Below are 17,164 nucleotides of genomic sequence, written 5' to 3' on the forward strand. Positions count from 1 at the left end.
CTGGGGCCTGCTGTGTTTTCAACGGAGGGAGAGCTGAGAAAAATGGCGTCTGCAGGCGACCCAGAGCGGGACACCGGCCATTCAGTTTGAGCTTTCCGCCCTGAAATTGAGACCGGGGCTTGGTGGAGTATTATCGGGAACCGTCTCCAGACCTGCTGGGTTCTTTCTCCCCCGCTTTTCTCCGGAGTGCGTGGCTTATTCGAGCTCCGAGATTGAAGCGGAACAGAAGAGACACTCTCCCACAATGAGGGGGAGAAGAGGAAGGCCGCCCAAACAAGCAGCCGCGATGCGGGAAGGTTCACCCGGGCCAGTCCGCGGCTCCCGGGGCAGCCGGAGTAGAGGGATGCGAGGACGGGGAAGAGGCAGAGGACGCGGCCGGGGACGGGGTGTAATTGGCGGCGTTTGTGGCATTGGCTCTGCGGAAGTGGAGACGGAAATCTCCGGCCGAGAGAACTTTCATCCGACCCGGGGCCGCAGGAAAGTTGGAGCCTCAACCACGGCGGCGGCCGCGGCATCGCGGGGCAGAGGAGGCAGATCGAGAGGCAGGGGGTCGAGAGGCAGCCGCGGCACTCGAGGCGGAGGGAGGCGGCCTCAAACCAAGGTGGTCTACGACGACAACAGCGACGAGGAGGATGATAATTTAAGCTACAGGTCAGACGATGATGAACTCCTGAACGACAATCCTTCGTCGGATCTTGAAGAGGAGGAGGCCTTGGGAAACGAGTCTGACTATCTGGAGGAACTACCAGATGATGATGATGCCAGCTACTGTACCGAGAGTAGTTTCAAGAGTCACAGCACGCTCGGGAGCACCCCAGGTACGTTTGTTTGCAAGTGCACGCACTTCACCACATTAATTAAAGTGTGCATTTTATTTTTTTGTAGCTCAGTACAGAAACCAAGCCGCATTGTTCAAAATGGAGCTTGCACTCAGAAACAGGCCTTTGTTTACCGTGTGCTCTGCTTGCACTGGTTTACAGATCTGCTCCACGCTTCAACCGGCTCTGGTGTTTTTGACTTTTCGTCAGATCAGCACATTTTTGTTGTCGATTTATATTGCAGAATTCATTTTTTTTTTTTTTTTTTTTTTAGCAGACTACTTTGAGCGCGCGGTATTTAACGTGTTTGAGTAGACGCGGAGTATCTGGATGTATGGACTGTATAGCTGTCATTCATTCAACACTTCTTCCGATGTTAATGTTATGCACAGTACAGTACGTGTACTTTATACTATGTCAAAGACTGCTCCTTCAATACACGTGGTTATTATAAACATTGTTTTCCATTGGCCTTCAGATAAACAGTTCATAGATCTACTTTTTATAGGGCTGTTGTCCTAAAGTGAAAGTGTTAACCGTTAAATAAATAACGCTATTAATTGTATTTTATTCATGCTCAATCATCAGACCCGTTCAACTCTATTTCAGAAGACACATTTAGTTGCATAACGCTACTATATGCGCTTGACAGGCTTTTGTTGTGAAGCGAGTCGCTCTTTTTTTTCACTTGTTGCAAAACACCAACTCGTTACAATATTACGCGGGTCACCGTTACCATGGTAACCGCACTGTTTATCAGGTGAGCTCGTGGACAGTCGTGTTAATTAAGAGGCGCCTGCAAAAACAAATCAAATTGCATCACTTATGTTATGTTGTGCAATGCGCGGGAAGTAAGTCTATAAAGGATGATATCAACATAGGGTGATTCACAAAGACTCAATTCAGCTTTTTATTAATTTTTTGGGGTTAATTTTTGATCTGAAACAAAAATGCTCTTTTGATAGAAACACTTGAATAAGATTGTATTTCTTGATGTGTTCAGCCTATATAAGTGATTCAGGGATTACTCGCATACCTCTCGACTTCAAATGGCTTTTTACAATAATGACATGAACATGGCTTGGTCTTTCCTAAGACCAATGGCCTGGACCAGAGGGTTTTTGTTTTAGCCAAGGGCCCCTTACAAGATACAGAAGGATATGTCCTTTGCATTATTTTTTTTTCAAAAAGAACAAAACAAGATCATTATATTCGACAGATATAAACTTTATTTCATGATCATCTAAATTAATGAGTCTAAAAACCTTTCATGGACTCCACTTTGAGACTCACTTGTCTGGATATTTTGTTGCTTTTCCTGCCATGCCAAATCACATACTTTTGGGATAGTATATACTGTCGGGACATAATACTTCCACATAACATTGCATCATGAACTTTGACCCCTTTACTCCTATATATTCGATATATGTAATAGCTGGTTACATACAGGTATTTTTTGGAGAACTGCATTAGACATACAATGCATTGAGACATACAGTGTGGATGAAGTGGCGTCACTTTCCAGGATTTGTTGGTGTGGTCTCCTTATGAAAAGTAAATGTAGCAACGTCTACAGTAAAGTTAGAGCTCATGAGTCAGGGCAAGTCAAATTTATTTCAATACATAGCCTAATATCACAAATCTCAAATTTGCCTCAGGGGGGCTTTACAATCTATACAGCATATCCTTTACAAAGCCCGCTTCGGATAAATGAGAAGGCTATATGAGCACAGTAATCTTCTGATTAGTGAATAGCAACAGTATACTAATCCTATAGTGATTTCAAGAAATGTTTCTTCTTTCATGTCAAAACCATGCAGTCCGTCCTGGCAGGACCGGGGTCGTGAGGCCAGGTTGAATGACCTGCACTGAGCCATTCACATCAAATACAAATGCAGGCTTTTACACATTCCTGTTTTCAAAGTACAGTAAATACACTGCACCATATGCATATATTATACAGTAGAAAGAAACGCAGGCTTATTTATCAAGTGGGAGCATTCAGCTGATTGTCTTGGGATAAGAATTAGCTTGTCTACTTTTTTATGAAGTCACTCTGTATCACGCTGTAAAATAAATCCTTCACATTAGCTCTAGCTGTGTTTCCCATCAACATTTGGTGCTGTACGAGTCCTATGTTGTATTTTAAATTGATAGTGTTATATTGCATATTGTTATTGTGTCCTTTTTATTAGAACAAATTAAATTACAAGTGGCACTTTGGTATGCCGCTCGGGGCATCCCCTAGTGCCCCCAGGCAAACTGGAAGAGGGACTCTTCGTCAGGTACACTTTATGAGAGGTCGCCGATGGGACGTTTGACAAACTGTTGTTATCGGAGGAACTGGGCTCCGATAGTGAGGGATGGCTGCACAGCCGCCACCCGTCAAACACCAACATACATCACTGCTTTCTGTCGCTGTTGTCCGAACACATAATGAGGGCCACTTTTGCTGGAAAAATGTGCGCGCACGTGGTTAACTCCTGAAGATCAAAACAACTGTTGAAAGCCCCATGTAACTTGCCACTTAAGACCAGGATGACGGGGAGGTCTGTCACTCAGTCCACTCCAGCCATGAATGCCAGACAGACTATTATGTTTTCGATAAGAATTTTTTTTTTATAGAGCAATACTCAAGTCAATGAAAAAACATTCAATTCATTATTCGGACGACAAGGTTATAAAACGCAGGCTGCAACACAACGCAGCACTGTCAGCTCTTCATTGGCCTTTTCTTGCTCCAAATTATCATTTTTGTATAAGCCTGTTAAAATACACTCTGGGTCGACCTCGACACAGTATATCAAGTTACCATGGTTAACATTTGGTGTTGATGAAAAGCAAAAAAGGTCCTTTTATTATTGTATGTATATTTGCCGTTCATTTCCTTACTTTACTTTGTTCCGTCATCCTTCTAACTCCTGGCTCTTTTTTTTCCCACTTCTTGCAGGCCGGAAAAGGAGTCGGGCATTGCGACCGCAGTCTCCCATCCTTGAGGCAAAGGACATTCCTTCCCTGCAGCTTCCTAAGTCCTCTGAGGATCTCCAGGTTCCTACCTCACAACTTCTCAATGTGTCTGCCGTCTACGAGGTCCTCCGCAACTTTGGCTCGGTGCTGCGGCTCTCGCCGTTCCGCTTTGAGGATTTCTGTGCAGCGGTGGCCGGCCAGGAGCAGTGCACACTGTTGGCAGAGACCCACATCACCTTGCTGAAAGCTATTCTCAGAGAGGAGGACACTTCTAACACCACATTTGGTCCCACTGACGTGAAGGACTCCGTCAACTCCACTCTGTATTTTGTGGACGGCATGACCTGGCCGGAGGTGGTGCGGGCGTACTGTGAGAGTGACCCGGAGTACCGGCACATTCTGCCTTTCCAGGAGTGTGAGGATTACCCGTACGAACCGTTGGAGAGCAAAATCAAAGTCCTCCAATTTTTGGTGGACCAGTTCTTGGCGACCAACATTGCCCGGGAGGAGCTTATGTCGGAAGGCGTGGTTGCCTACGACGACCACTGCAGGGTATGCCATCGCCTCGGTGACCTGCTGTGCTGTGAGACATGTTCAGCCGTTTACCATCTGGAGTGTGTGAAGCCGCCTCTGCAGGAGGTACCGGAGGACGAGTGGCAGTGTGAGGTGTGTGTGGCCCACAAGGTACCTGGTGTGGCGGACTGCATCCCAGAAGTGCAGAGGAGCAAACCCTTCATTCGACAACTGCCAGTCAGCTTTGACCGACACAACCGCAAATACTGGTTCCTTAACCGCCGCATTGTCGTGTAAGTTCACAATGTTTCATTCATGTGCCAAGAGCTGCCAGTGTGGGTGACTTAATCTTGTTACAGTCTTGAATACTGAAAATATACCAAATTAACCAAACTTGTAGGAGAAGTACCTTAAATATGCAAACATTACACTGATCACTTGGTTCCAAGTGTTCTCTCCAAAATAGTAGCACAATTAAAGTACACCACCAAACTTGCACAACCAACTTCCACATTGGCTGGAATTTCCATGATTTTAATTTTTTTTTAAGCGAGAGTAATAAGCGTGCTGTAACACAGTTTAATCAGCTCAAAATTAGAGTGTCCAAAGTTGTCCCATAATTCTATGTCATAGAAAGTGTTCATGAATGTCACAAACCATCTGTATGGACAGAAGAGGGATATAGCCAGTAATCTATTCTGCACACACCTGTACTGTAATATTTGAATGACACATTATATACTGTAGCGGATATCGATGCAGCTGATTATTATTCATTGATCATTATTTGTGGGTCAGTTTACTTCGCCCCAGCCTCTGGGCAGTCACCCAGGTGAGCAGAGAGGTCATGAGTGACCTGCATTGACCCAATTAAATTGACTGGGTCTGTTTGGAAAGCATAGAGCAGTACTTAGAAATGCAAACATGCACACCATAACTTAGTTTAATGAGAATGGCGTTACAGAACACGTTATACGCTGCATTACTACAGGTCTGAATCCTGAGTTTGTGACAGAAAGTATTTAGATAGGGCAAAATGTAAAGGCCTGGACCCAGGTAAAAAAATAAAAAATATGAGTACAGCATCTGCATATAGGTTGGACCAGCTGTATGGTAAACCAAAAATAACTGCATCCGTCAATAGGATTTAACATAACCTGACCATCAGCGGCATTGTTCCCATGTATTAGCAAATTATCTCGGTATTGAGCAGTCACAGAAGAGGGGTATGTGTGTGTGCGCGTTGGGTCAGCGGCAGCAGAAGGCTGGCTCTATGAACCATAAAAGAGCATGGATCACCTGAACATTATCAGATTTAAAAGGGAATGTGGCCCGAGGTTTGTTAGTGCAGCATTTTACTCACTTCTTTTTCTGCTCTCCAAATTGGCCCCCAGCAGGTGCTGCGTTACTGATCCCCACTCTCCCTATAGAGACTGTGTGTGTTCGTGCATATAAGTAGTGTGCACAGAGGAAAGTTTGTGTGACTGGATATACGTGCAGTGAATTGTGTGTGTGTGTGTGTGTGTGTGTGTGTGTGTGTGTGTGTGTGTGTGTGTGTGTGTGTGTGTGTGTGTGTGTGTGTGTGTGTGTGTGTGTGTGTGTGTGTGTGTGTGTGTGTGTGTGCGTGCACATGTGCCTCCAGTGAAGTGCTGAATAGACACTACTGTTACACGGCCTCTGCGTGGACCATGCTGAGAATAGTTCCACTAAACTCTAACTCTGACACTCTTAAAATGTCACACATTTCATGGAAAAGTTAGGGAGAGCAGATGTTTTCACAGATTATTGATATTCTCAGTGTTTTAATCATTTAGAATAGAACAAAGTAGGGCCAGGCAATAATTTTGGTTGTTTGTTTATCATAAGTGGAATCTAATTGTGAACATATGATTGTATCATGAAGCTCGGGAGAGGCCATAGAGGACGAAATTGATATTTTTAGAACACGATTAATTATTTTGCTCACGTGATATCATTTACTATCAACATTTTATCAAATGGCTCCCACATTCTGATTAATTTGTGAGCACAATGTATGCAATAATTATATCATTTTGGCAGTGCACAAGGCAAAGTCATTCATTTCAGCCGACAGGATGAGTTATCAAGACAAGTTGACATCTTGTTGATACTTGAAACGGGCGCACTGCACTTCATGCGTTAGGGTTAAAAGCTGGTCTGTTTTGCTGGCTCTAGAGTGTACACACTTATGTGTGTGTGTAAAATGATAAAAACATATGTTTACCCAATTTCCCCACAGTGCTACATACCAGGGGAAAACATTGTTGTAACCATTTTCTCCCAAAATACCCTTTGATTTCTAATTTGATTTCCTGTTCAGAAAAGCAACTTGGCTATAAATATTTTGAGTAACTGTTTTTCTTTGGGCTCTCTGCAGTCTACTCAGTGGTCAGATTGAAGAGGTTTGAACTGTGATTTGTCAGTCCATAGTACGTCCATCAGATATTCTGTTATCCAGTTCCAACATGCTAACCCTGAAACTTCACAGAATCCTGTTCCTATTTAAATTTGCACACATGTTAATGCTCAGCTTCCATTTTTTTTTACCAATGTCTGGTGATTTCTTCTATTCTTATTTAACTGTTGCTCGGAGAGATCTGTCTCTTTCTGCCCTTTCAATTGTCAGTCTGGGTCAGACATTGTACAGTGTTTTTTTGTTTTGCAAACCCTTTGTACAAAATAACATCTAGCCATAAACAGGACTTTCTACAGCATAAAAGACAAATACAACATTTAGAGTAATCCTCTCAGCCATCTGACAAATCAAGCGTTTGCTGCCGACGACCACAAACCTTTGAGCGGTAGTGTGTACATGTGTATGAAGTACGTTGTAATAAAAACAAAGTAAAATTCATGCTTTGTATTTTATGTAGACTACTTTCAGTATCTAACCATTTTGTACAGTTAAATACAACAAGTAACCTACAAATCAACTAATAATTCTCTTCAGCACCCTGGACAGCCAGCATTTTGAAGATGCTCCAAACAACCAAGCATGCTCTGAAGTGCTGTTTTTGGAAACGCATGTCAAATTGAAAGTAGAAACGCTTAAAAGAAAATACCCTAAAATCAATTGTTATCTGGATGTTGCCAAGAGACCTCTAAGACTCCAGCCAGCCCTGTGGGTGACTTGTACACCGATACTTTACCTCTTTAACAAATGTTACACACTTGCAACAAACATCCTATCGATAAGATATTTACATAATTTTTGTTCATGGCTTAAAAAATGCCTCCCTACTCTCTGTCTGGCAAAGCGAGATGAAGAAACCTTGGAAGAACAACGGAAGACATCACAGTCTGATAGACGGTTTTGAAGTGTGCAAGATTCTTGAATAGACTTATTGTCCTGTGTTTTTCCAATGACACCTTTGCCGCTTCGCTCAGCTGTTCACAACTGCTCATATTATTGTGGTTGTGTAATTCGTTGTCTATGACATAAATGGGACAGCATTGTATTGCCACAGACGGATTACAAATCAGCATTAACATTTTTTTGTAAGGTCCACTATGTTCATGATAATCATTCGAGCAGGCTAACCATACAATGAACGTATACAATGTAAGGATCGGCCAGGCAAAATGATCGTCTAGATCGTACCTTCATCACATGTTTGTGTCATGGACACATTCCTTGACATCAGTGTGAATTAAATGTTTAGATTTAGAGAAATGACTAAGCTGCAGTTTTTGCTAAAATCAGTGTGAGAAGTATTCAGTATACTGACGAGACAAAAGCCAAACAAATACCACTAAACACACAAAGCTACACAGGAGTATATAGAAAGAAGGCATATGTAGATCAATCATCTTTTTCCTGTTTGTCCCACCCATCACTGTTGTGTCTCCTAATGTTTCCCCTCCTGTTTCCCCTGCAGCGAGGAGGATGGCGAGCAGGAGGACAAAGCCATCTGGTACTACAGCACCAAGGTAGCCGCAACTCGTCATTGTCTCTCACTGGCGGTGCTCGTCACACTATAACATTTTATTATTTAGTTTTGAAAGACTCTTGTTACTCTTCTTTTTGACTTACTGACTACAGTTGTATGTCCCAATCTCACTCTTTTAATTAACAAAATACATCCCAACATTCTCAGTTTTTTTTTTGGGGGATGTGCTGCTGTGAGCCAATCTTGTATTGCACTTATTGAACTCCTCCCAGGTCCAGCTAGCCGAGCTCATAGATTGTTTGGATAAGGAGTACTGGGAGGCCGACCTGTATGCGGCGCTTGAGGAGATAAGGGATGAGGTGCACGCACATATGGACATCACTGAGGACCTAACCAACAAGGCCCGTGGCAGCAACAAGTGTTTCCTCACTGCCGCTAATGGTAAGGAGTTATTCACTCTTTCTCAGTTTAAAAAAAGATACATTTTCAGAGGATCTGAAATGCTTTCTGTCGCTGAGTTTAATCCTGGAATCAGTGGAAGAAGGATCTCTTTAAAGTATTTCCTTTCTTCCTTTTCTCTCTCTGTCTTTCCACTCCTCAGCCTGCTTTCCCCCCAAAACTCATGAATGCCACCCAGTCATAGATGGCTGGGCTGTAGGAATCAACCCAGCTATTATGTAACCTTACTCTGGTCCCAGTTTGGCCAGTGTCCAGCTCTCGAGCTTCCCTTCAGTCGCTCATCTATTCCTTGCTTCAGACAGGAAGTCCACCAAATCTTTGTGTTTGTTTCTTTTTCCCTGCTGCGTCGGTGAAAATTATGCACTTGTGCACATCATCTTTGTAGCTGTGCAAAGAACAATAAAGGGTTCAGACATAGCGCTACACTTTAAATGGTGCTGCCCTATGTGGTGTTTACTTTTGATGATGCAACCGCTTGAGTGGAGCACTTCTATTAAACTTCTGCGATGCACAGTTTAGTTAAAGGTCGTCATTTTCTGCAGACTTTAACATAAAAGCCGTATGCCTGTATGAATACAGCTTTTGTCAAACTGACAGCGACGGCTTCCTCCCAGTGTATGTTGTCCACGTAGCACACTTGATACTGAAGACACACAAGTGATTGATTGGTCAGGACTCAAGAGTGCCCAACAGAAAAGTGCTTGGCAAAAACAATTTATGTCAATGCTTCTCTCTGTTTTTCTGGTCTCTTTATGCTGTCCTGCACAGTGCAGATGAAGGCCTTTTATTGCTTAGCTTATGTTAAATCAGTAATGGTGTAACAGATGAGTCATACTCTGCTGCAGGACTTTACAGTCTTCCGCTGTGTATCAAATGACCCATTGTGCTTATCTCTCAATATGCGACTATCACTCCTGCTCCACATATTACAACTGTTGTGATCAATCTAAAACACAGCATGATGCCATTGTGCACTGGAATCTAACTTTATTATGGTGTTTTACAGCATGTTTGGATGTTAAATGCTCCTAGTCAACATCGAGGATTCACACATTTAAAAAAATATTGACATTAAATTATGTAATGTGAATACTGTCTGTTGCTGCTACTATTTGTGAAGTCTAAACACATATGTCCGTTGGAAGGTTATTCTGTTACTTTCCCTAGTTTGGGATTTTAATATTAAATTCAAGCAAATCATTTGTTGTTATTTGTATTAGGTTGTAGTTGTATAGCCCTTTTCAAGCTTGGATCACATAGACAGCATTTCAAGAAAACACAAAACAACCACTCATATAAAAAGAAAAACGGCTAAATACAAGCACACAGATACCGTATGAAGGAAATGTACAAATAAATCGTTCAGCCGAAGATCTGAGTGGCCCTTTTGGACAGTACGTCAGTTAAAAGTTAAAAGTTCATGTAAAGCCTTGAAGACTTTAAAATCTAGTCTGAATTAAATTGGCATGCAGTGCAAGGGGGCTAAAATGGGTATAATGTGAGAAGAGCAATGATACTAATGTTGGTTTTCGTTTAGGTTCGGTCTTCCTCGTGTTGTCCTGGGGTCATTTTGACCCCAAATTAAATATTTTGCCATCAAAATATGTTTTTTATTCGTCCAATGGTCTGAAAATAATGGGGGTTGTTGGATACTATGCTCTTCATGATTATAATACATTTTAAGTAATTTGATTGATCTATGTGTGATTTTATTTAATTTAATAACGTCTGTTGTCCTCTGGGGTCAAAAAGACCTCACAGCACAAAGTGGTGCAATGGGGCAACTTCTCACACCATACAGCTTTCCAAAACATCTTTGATGTGTGGGGTCAAGTAATGGTTATGACAACAACAACAACAAAAAACAGGTCTTTTCTCACAGGTGTTGGGCCTTTCCCATTTTAGAGAGAGACAGGCAGCACAAAGAGGAGGCAGAAGGGCTATACTGCACAGGAGGCTTGTGAGCAAATTTGAGGACAATGCTGAACATAATGTGGAAGAATCAACACGGTTTATTGGCCCTAAATTCCAAAAGAAAAAAGAAAAAAGTGTGGTAATGGTTTGGGCTGAAGTAAAACTAAAGGTGTAAAACAGAATTGATTGACAATTTATAGTATATGCTTTAAATAACAGTCAAACGGCTGACCCCAAAAGACAAAAGGTGTATAGCAATCGGAAGGACATTACAAGGGTTCATTCTTTGTTACCTGAAGAGATTTCTGACTGAATTTTAGTCTGATGCTGTTGTTCTACCTTTCCTTTCAAATGTGCTTAGTTCAGTCTGGCGTTTAATGGGTATTTGTGATTTATTCATCACGTTGAATAACAACTAATTTTATTTTAAGGGTGTTCTCAGTATCTTCCCAAACAGCCTTATTAGACACACAGTAGCAAGATTTGAATGGATTATTTTGTCTTCTTTACTGTGTTGTTGATCACTTCCCTGATTGTGATTTCATGATAATCACACGCTATCTATTTTCACATCCTTTCATTTCTGTCGTCTTTTCTTTGCTTCTGTCATCCAGAGGAGATCCTGGAGCGGCTGCGGACTAAGAAGGAGGAGGAAATGGAGGAGGTGAAGAGACGGGCTGCTGAAGAGGCGCAGAAAGCGCAGATGGAGAAAGAGAAGGAAGATGAAGAGGCCAAGTTGAGGGACGAGGGGCAACAAGAGGGCAAGATCAAAGATGTGACCGAAGAGGAGAAGACAAAAGAAGAGGCCATGGAAGAGAAAAAGGATGGTGAAGGTAAATATGTAGCCCAAAGTAATGATAATAGTAGCACAGAACAATTGTACGGTCTGGCCTGAAAAGCTTTTTCTCTGGGTATCAATTCCTCCATTCAATTCTAAAGAAAAAGACATCACCACAATGGTGAAATTAGTTATTGATTTTAAGAATGAGCCATGTTGTAGTTTGGCTCGGAGACCAATTAGCAATGCTGTGCTCTTTTTCAAGACGAGCTAGTGTGGTACTCATAAAGCTCAAAGTTAAATTTATATCTGTGATTTGCTGGATATATTATACCGTGCAATAAATATGCCCCTATACAGGATGATAAAACATTTATTGCATATGCAGCAGAACAAAACTCTTCCATCTTTGGTAAGCTTATTGGCCTCGAGAGCATCATGTCCATGTATTCCCATAAATGCTTGATTGCATTAATCTAGAAAAGCTAAAGGTAGTAAAAGTTTAAAGATAATATAATGTAGCTCTGCCAAAAATGTCCAAATTTAGATTTTCTTTTTTTTTTTTTTGATGATGATGATGGAAGGATATTTTAGGATTGGACCACATTCGTCAGCTCCAACCATCACTGCTTCTCTCCATTGTCTCCAAGTGTTGTATGCAGTATACCATAGTATCCACAATATTTACCATGTTGCTGCTGTTCACCTGTAGTTGTTGAAGCTCCACCCACTGGCCAAGATGGCAGTAGTGGCAGTAGCATCTCAGACGGACCTACACTTCTGGCAACCTCTGCCCCAACACAAACCCTCCCCACCACTGTGAGCTATGGCCTGGCCTCGGAGGCTCCAAAGCCCTCGGCCGCCACAGAAGCGCCTCTCTTAGCGGGATGTTCCCATATGAAGGTCTCTAACGACACCGAAGGTATACAACGACATTTCAGGGGGTCGTTGACCTCATTCAGCTTTTTTTGGGGTGATCTGCTTTACTGTCACAGTCCGCAACTTCACAGAATTGTGTGATGAATCTCATAGCAGTGACTTGTTTTTTGCCTTGACGTTCCTCCTGGCCATTTCTCAGCCTGCTCCTTTGCATGTGGCTCTCATTCCTTCTCCTGGCTTTTGTGTTCAATTGTCAATTTTTTCTTCTTGAAACCTGGCGTCCGCCCTGGAACACCTCCAGCCATTTTGCACTTGAGCTCTTAAATCCTCATGCTCTCTTTTTCTCTAAAGAGCTTCGGAGCTGATTGCATCGATTTGATTTGCAATCAGATGGCATTGTCACCGCACTCAGCATGACTAGAACCGAGCCTCGGACAACTGCATTTACATTGCCTGGCAGAATATCTCTTCTCAATAAGCTTTTCCTCTGCTGCTTGCTTGCAAACCTCTGATTAATAAACTATCTGTTTAGATAGTGCCTTTGTTGAAAAACTGCACATATTCATCTTTAATAATTGCAGAGCTTCACCGTTCATTGTTGCGGTCAGTGTTGTTGTGTAAGCCTTGTTGGAGCCTTGCCTTGCCTGGACTGGTCGCCAGTTGCTTTCAAGTGCCCCATCCCTAAATTTGTGCTGGTTATTTGACGCATGCATTCCACGTGACTTATCAGTAGAGGGAGCTATAGCCTTTAATATTACAGAACTATCACAAGAAAGTTTCTATCTTCATTAAGACTAAGCTTCTACTTGGTCATCCTTGACTGTCTGGTTTTTCAGGATCAGGCAGTTCAGTCGTACTTTACCGGAAACAATTATTATACGAACCATGCAAGATTTCTCAGATTAAGAACACAATCTAGACAAGCTGATCTCGTTTATATAACTGTTGATCCTCTTTTTTTTATTTATTTTATTTTTGTCTGTGTAGCAGAAAACCCATCATCAGATTCTGTCCATGCCAGTGGAGATGGCATCCACAGCCTGAGCCAGCCATCCCAGACCAGCGAGGAGAACAGTAACAGCAGCATGGGAGCCAGGGTCCCTCCCCGTGGGCCTGAACCTCCAGACCTGGCTGACAAGTCCTCCCAGTCATCCCTGGCCAGCCTTGATGACACAGGTCGGACAAAACATTACCTTTTATAATTACGTCTCGTTGTTTTCTAATTTCTGTTGTACTGTTGAAACTGTACTCGGGTATGTCTAGCAAAGAAGATCTTGATCTTAATGAGACTTCTTAATTAAATAACGGTGAAGTCAAATTGACTTTGCAAGCCTAAACTGATGACAGAAAAACAACTGTCCTCTATATCATACCAGTCATCTACACATTGTATATCCCATTAAATAGGCCTGAAAACAGACAAGCAGCCCATCTTACATGATAGTTTTCTCTGTACGAAAAAAGATGTATTCTGACTGTTGCTTATGTTATGCATCCTCTGTCATGAGGGTATCACTTTCAGTGATCATTGCACATCATACACTCTTTCAAATAGACTTTATAACAGTCTAACACTTTGCTTTTTATGCTTTTTCTGGCATCGGGATTCCAGGAGACGGTAAAGGAGACGGCGATACGGGTGTCGGCAGTAGGAAGTCTGCAGCCACTCGCATGGTGACCCGGCTGAGGAACCCAGAGAGTAAGCTGAGCCAGATGAAGAACCAACAGGTGGCTGCTGCTGTTCATGAAGCCAACAAGGGCTTCAAGGAGGGCAAAGAGGTGAGGAGAACCATGGATGATCATGCTTTTGCTCTTTTAGACAACAAAAATAAAAACCTGCTTATTCTCAAACGCACAAGAGGAGATTTTGAAGATGAGGTTAAAGGCCTCTGCGGAAGAATTCAAGATTTTGCTTACAATCTTTTATACATTGTCCTTAACTGACGTGTCACCTATTAAATCATAGGACTCTACTATAGCTTATTTCAAGGCTGCAATGTTGCTGTCTCTAATGAGGATTGTAATTTTATACAGAGAATAGAATAGATGGGAACATAAAGGCAGTCTTTTAAATAAATCCGAATGACTTGTATCTTTTCCCCCCCTGCCTCTACAGGTACTAGTAGTAAATGCACAAGGTGACATCACCCGTGTGAGCACGCGGGGCAAGGAGGTGGTGATGAAGGGGACACTCAGCCAATACTTTAAGCTTGGCCAGGAGGGAAAATACCGTGTCTATCATAACCAGTACAGCTCCAACACTGTGGCCCTCAACAAGCACCAGCACAGAGAGGCAAGTAGCACGACAACTTGTTATAAACCGATATTGAATGTCCCCGGTCTTTCAGATGCTTTAACTTAAATCTCTGACTGAAACCTACTTTATTTGTCTTTTCATCAGGACCACGACAAGAGGCGGCATCTTTCCCACAAGTTCTGCATGACACCGGCAGGAGATTTTAAGTGGAATGGGTCTATCCATGGCTCCAAGCTGCTGACCATCTCCACATTGAGAATCACCATCATCCAGCTGGAGAACAACGTTCCTTCACCGTTCATGCACCCTAACTGGGCCTCTCACAGGTAGAGATGTAGGCACTGTGATATGAAAATGATTTATTACAAGACTGATACTTGCGTGGCTTCTTATGTGTTTAAGAACCACACAAAATGTTCAGTAAGTTGTCAGCCTTGTCGGTGTCTTTCTCTGATTAAATCATCTTATGCGTAGATGTGAAAAAAAGGTCAGAATTATAGCACTTTTACGAAAGTAAAAGCACACCATAACACCATTTCTTTGCTTGTTTTGTAGGACCAATTGGATCAAAGCAGTTCAGATGTGCAGTAAAGCCAGAGAGTTTGCGCTGGCTCTGGCCATCCTGGAGTGTGCCATCAAACCTGTGGCCATGCTGCCTCTCTGGAAGGACTCACTGGGCCACACTAGGTAGTACAGTGTGTTTGTATGTTTACTCTACATGCTGTGTCCACACTGCACTACACATATTCATAAATCGGTGCTTTTGTTATGTGAAATTAATATCTGCTGTGGTAGTTGATTTCTTAAACGCCCATCAACTAAATAGTAATTATCATTCCATCCACAAATTCACTTGAAATGCAAGATATTTATACACAGCAAAACAAGATAACTACTGAAACCCCTCGTTCGCCGTGTACACAGGGGTTGTGTGGTTAGTTTAGCAGACCACCCTAGCTGTGAGGCATAATATTTAGACTGCAAATCCACTACCAGTACCACCCACATCTGCCTCTACTACTGCTTTAACACCACAGTGCCCATTTAAAGAGGTGATTGTCCAAGATTTCACACGGTTAGGATCAGAGTGTGTGTGTTTGAGACTGAACTGTGAGCAAAGTAATTGAGTGAGAAATGTAGACAATTGTGTCTTTGTTTAATTTCTGGTCAAAGAGCAACTATTACCTTTTCATCTTTAGTCGGTACTTTAATTATACTTCTACATGACCCAAGAAGCTTACCAATTTGAAAAAAGAAAAATAATTATTTTCATAATTATGTGTTTCCAAAGGGCTGAAGAGATGGGCGGAAGTGTTGAAAATAGATTCACAATATACTTGTGGTAGTCTTTGTGGAAGGAGAATCCATTGCAGATACAATTTAAGAGCACCAGGCTATACTGTATGAGAATACAAAATAAATTAAAATGTTTTCAGGTTAAACCGCATGACATCCATTGAGCGTGAGGAGAAAGAGAAAGTGAAGAAGAGGGAGAAAAAGCTGGAGGATGAGGAGACAATGCAGCAGGCCACCTGGGTCAAGTACACCTTTCCAATTAAACACCAGGTAGGTTGCATCCAAACCTGGCTCAAGATGAATTTATCATATCAGAAATTAGATATTCTGTACTTAATACACACAAGGAACTCCTTCTTGCAGCCGTGTGTGTGTGTGTGTATATGTATATATATATATATATATATATATATATATATATATATATATATATATATATACTAAAGATATCCAATTCAGATTGGACCACCATCACTGCATTTCTACTCATTAGTGGCCACGGTCATTTGATTGCTGACTGCAAGCCTGACATTTTGACTTGTCATTACAACCGTTGTTTATGCACAACACAATACAATAAAAATCCACTCATGTAAATGAGCATCGTCAAGCACACAATACTCCGACGTATGCTGATGTCTATGACATTAGACATAAGATATTCTGTAAATGCACCACTTGATCAGTGACAAGCTTGATTTGATAAGATATCGCACCCTTTTTGTTTTACTTCTATTGTCCGTGCAAACACAACATAAAACTATATTGATAATGACAATACTATTTTACTCCGGTCTACTTTAAGATTTAGACTTTGCTGCCTGGAAAACTGAGGCATTACTTTGGGAAAAGCCACTGTGTATGTTTTCTGTATGCACGTGAGTGACCATCAAGGGCTGCAAGTTGAGTTATGATGCGAGTCATTTCCAGCAGCAATTAGTGTCAATGGGTTAAAAACCTCTGAACTTTTAATCTCTTTTTATGCCTTTGCTCTCCCTATTTTTTTCTGTTTTTCCCAATTCACTTTTCTCTGTGAACCTTTTATCTCTTCTTTCATTATCTCTCGTTTTACTAATTTGTCTTCTACTTTCTGGTCCTATTTGAAGGTGTGGAAGCAGAAAGGAGAGGAGTATCGTGTTACAGGCTATGGGGGTTGGAGTTGGATCAGTAAGACCCATGTGCAGCGGTTTCTCCCCAAGCTTCCTGGCAACACCAACGCCAACTACCGCAAAGAACTGGAAGGTCTGAAACAGGAGACTTTTGGAGCCTAAAATGTGGTTTTCTATAATTTAAAGTCTCTTTGACTCTAAGAGGGAATTAGTCTCTCTCAGTAATCTCAACGATGTCACTGTGTGTGTTGGTTGACCTC

The 17,164-nt window shown here is 41.9% G+C and overlaps 1 protein-coding gene across 1 annotated transcript in view; it reads left to right on the forward strand.

Moving 5' to 3' along the window:
• Positions 1-244: 244 nt before the first annotated feature.
• The window catches only part of LOC306737605 (nucleosome-remodeling factor subunit BPTF-like), a gene marked incomplete at its 5' end in the record, with an annotated part of 40,424 nt that continues 23,504 nt past the window's right edge, over positions 245-17,164 (forward strand). The window contains 13 exons of the mRNA XM_079219352.1: positions 245-818; positions 3,772-4,594; positions 8,201-8,252; positions 8,485-8,653; positions 11,200-11,418; positions 12,076-12,285; positions 13,230-13,418; positions 13,855-14,021; positions 14,359-14,535; positions 14,644-14,825; positions 15,055-15,186; positions 15,936-16,065; positions 16,902-17,037. Coding sequence (XP_079075478.1) covers positions 245-818; positions 3,772-4,594; positions 8,201-8,252; positions 8,485-8,653; positions 11,200-11,418; positions 12,076-12,285; positions 13,230-13,418; positions 13,855-14,021; positions 14,359-14,535; positions 14,644-14,825; positions 15,055-15,186; positions 15,936-16,065; positions 16,902-17,037 — 3,160 coding nt within the window. The remainder of the gene's footprint in view (positions 819-3,771; positions 4,595-8,200; positions 8,253-8,484; positions 8,654-11,199; positions 11,419-12,075; positions 12,286-13,229; positions 13,419-13,854; positions 14,022-14,358; positions 14,536-14,643; positions 14,826-15,054; positions 15,187-15,935; positions 16,066-16,901; positions 17,038-17,164) is intronic.

The sequence above is a fragment of the Taurulus bubalis genome (genome assembly GCF_910589615.1).
Source record: "Taurulus bubalis genome assembly, chromosome: 6".
NCBI classification, from domain to species: domain Eukaryota; kingdom Metazoa; phylum Chordata; class Actinopteri; order Perciformes; family Cottidae; genus Taurulus; species Taurulus bubalis.